The sequence below is a fragment of the Oncorhynchus kisutch genome, linkage group LG17 (assembly GCF_002021735.2).
Source record: "Oncorhynchus kisutch isolate 150728-3 linkage group LG17, Okis_V2, whole genome shotgun sequence".
Lineage (NCBI taxonomy): Eukaryota > Metazoa > Chordata > Actinopteri > Salmoniformes > Salmonidae > Oncorhynchus > Oncorhynchus kisutch.
This window is the reverse complement of record NC_034190.2, coordinates 50011573-50014072: the sequence shown is the minus strand read 5'-3', so window position 1 is coordinate 50014072 and position 2500 is coordinate 50011573. Positions and strand designations below refer to the sequence as shown.

Genomic DNA, 2500 nt, shown 5'->3' with positions numbered 1-2500 from the left:
TTGTAGTAATAGTATCAGCGTTTGTCACTCACGTTGATGTCCTTTCCTGCCCAGTTACACTCCTCCCTCCAGTCCACAGGGGCTGGCCAGTAGATCTGAAACACAGAGGTCAGAGGTCAGGGGTCAAGGGAGGCAGCAGGATGGATGTATGTCTGGGGTCACGACCTTGAGCAGGAACAGGCCCGCCTGCCACCCTCAGGGAAATGTTTCTAAAGGAGCTTTCCTCCTCCTCTCTGTCTCTCCTCTATCTCTCCATCTCTCATCTCTTCTATCTCTCCTCTTCTCTATCTCTCCTCTCCTCTATCTCTCCATCTCTCCATCTCTTCTCTATCTCTCCTCCTCTCTATCTCTCCTCTATCTCTCCTCCTCTCTATCTCTCCTCTATATCTCTCCTCTCATCTATATCTCTCTATCTCTCCTCTCCTCTATATTTCCTCGTCTCTATCTCTCCTCTCTCTCTCCTCTCTCTCCTCCTTTCTATCTCTCCTCTCTATCTCTCTTCTCCTCTATCTCTCCTCTCTATCTCGTCTCTCTCTCCTCTCTATCTCTCCTCCTCTCTATCTCTCTATATCTCTCCTCAAAATCTCCTCTCCTCTATATCTCCTCCTCTCTATCTCTCCTCTTTCTCTCCTCCTTTCTATCTCTCCTCCTCTCTATCTCTCCTCCTTTCTATCTCTCCTCCTTTCTATCTCTCCTCTCTCTCTCCTCTATCCCTCCTCTCTCGCTCTTCTCTCGCTCCTCTCTAGCTCTCCTCCTTTCTCTCTCCTCCTTTCTCTCTCTCCTCTCTCTCTCTCCTATCCTCTATCCCTGCTCTCTCTCTCCTCTCCTTTATCTCTCCTCCTCTATATCTCTCCTCTATCTCTCCTCCATCTCTCCTCCTCTATCTCTCCTCTATCTCTCCCCCTCTCTATCACTCATCCTCCCCACCTCTTCTTTTTTTCTCCCCGTCTCCGCCACCATGGTGGAGCTGAGAATCCACATGTCACACCGTAAAAAAAGCACACGACCAGGGGCGAAAACAGCTGTAATGACAGGAGGCGAGCCACATGTCCCAGTGTGAAAACACGTTGTAAATCACATCACACCAAATCAACAGAGTCAAACAATCTTCTCTGCACTCATATTTCTCTGGCCTGCAAGAGCGTACAGACCTTGTACAGTGTAGGGTTAAAGGGTGCATGTTAGGTCAGTTATAGGGTATGGGTTAGTGACTTACATGTACATTTGAAGTCGGAAGTTTACAAACACTTAAATTGGAGTCATTAAAACTTGTTTTTTAACCACTCCACAAATTACTTGTTAACAAATTATAGTTTTGTCTACTTTGTGCATGACACAAGGCATTTTTCCAACAATTGTTTACAGACAGATTATTTCACTTATAACTCACTGTATCACAACTCCAGTGGGTCAGAAGATTAAATACACTAAGTTGACTGTGCCTTTAAACAGCTTGGAAAATTCCAGAACATTTGAGCCATTTGGAGGTGTATTGGAGGTGTACCTGTGGATGTATTTCAAGGCCTACCTTCAAACTCAGTGCCTCTTCGCTTGACATCATGGGAAAATCAAAAGAAATCAGCCAAGACCTCAGAAAAAGTTCATCCTTGGGAGCAATTTCCAAACACCTGAAAGTACCACGTTCATCTGTACAAACAATAGTACGCAAGTATAAACACCATGGGACCATGCAGCCGCCATACTGCTCAGGAAGGAGACGCGTTCTGTCTCCTAGAGATGAACGTGCTTTGGTGCGAAAACTGCAAATCAGTCCCAGAACAACAGTAAAGGACATTTTGAAGATGCTGGAGGAAACAGGTACAAAAGTATCTATATCCACAGTAAAACAAGCCCTATATCGACATAACCTGAAAGGCCGCTCAGCAAGGAAGAAGCCACTGCTCCAAAACAGCCATAAAAAAGCCAGACTACGTTTTGTAACTGCACATGGGGACAAAGATTGTACTTTTTCGAGAAATGTCCCCTGGTCTGATGAAACAAAAATAGAACTGTTTGGCCATTTTGGAGGAAAAAGGGATATGCTTGCAAGCCGAAGAACACCATCCGAAACGTGAAGCACAGGGGTGGCAGCATCATGTTGTGGGGGTGCTTTGTTGACTGGTGCACTTCACAAAATAGATGGCATCATGAGGATGGAAAGTTATGTGGATATATTGAAGTAACATCTCAAGACATCAGTCAGGAAGTTAAAGCTTGGTCGCAAATGGGTCTTCCAAGTGGACAATGACCCCAAGCATACTTCCAAAGTTGTGGCAAAATGGCTTAAGGATAACAAAGTCAAGGTATTGGAGTGGCCATCACATAGCCCTGACCTCAATCCCATAGAAAATTTGTGGGAAGAACTGAAAAAGTGTGTGCGAGAAAGGAGGCCTACAAACCTGTTAGGAGGAATGGGCCAAAATTCACCCAACTTATTGTGGGAAACTTGTGGAAGGTTACCCGAAACGTTTGACCCAAGTTAAACAATTTTAAGGCAATG

General features: G+C 45.0%; 1 protein-coding gene across 2 annotated transcripts in view; it reads right to left on the bottom strand.

Annotated features, from left to right (window-relative positions):
• LOC109907830 (semaphorin-3B) overlaps window positions 1–2500 on the bottom strand; it is a 71797-nt gene that overhangs the window by 16081 nt on the left and 53216 nt on the right. For both annotated transcript variants that reach the window (XR_004203655.1, XM_020506063.2), the window contains exon 4: window positions 33–95. Coding sequence is in view for 1 of the 2 variants with exons in the window: in XM_020506063.2 (XP_020361652.1) it covers window positions 33–95 (63 nt within the window). In the remaining variant the exon portion in view is untranslated. The remainder of the gene's footprint in view (window positions 1–32; window positions 96–2500) is intronic.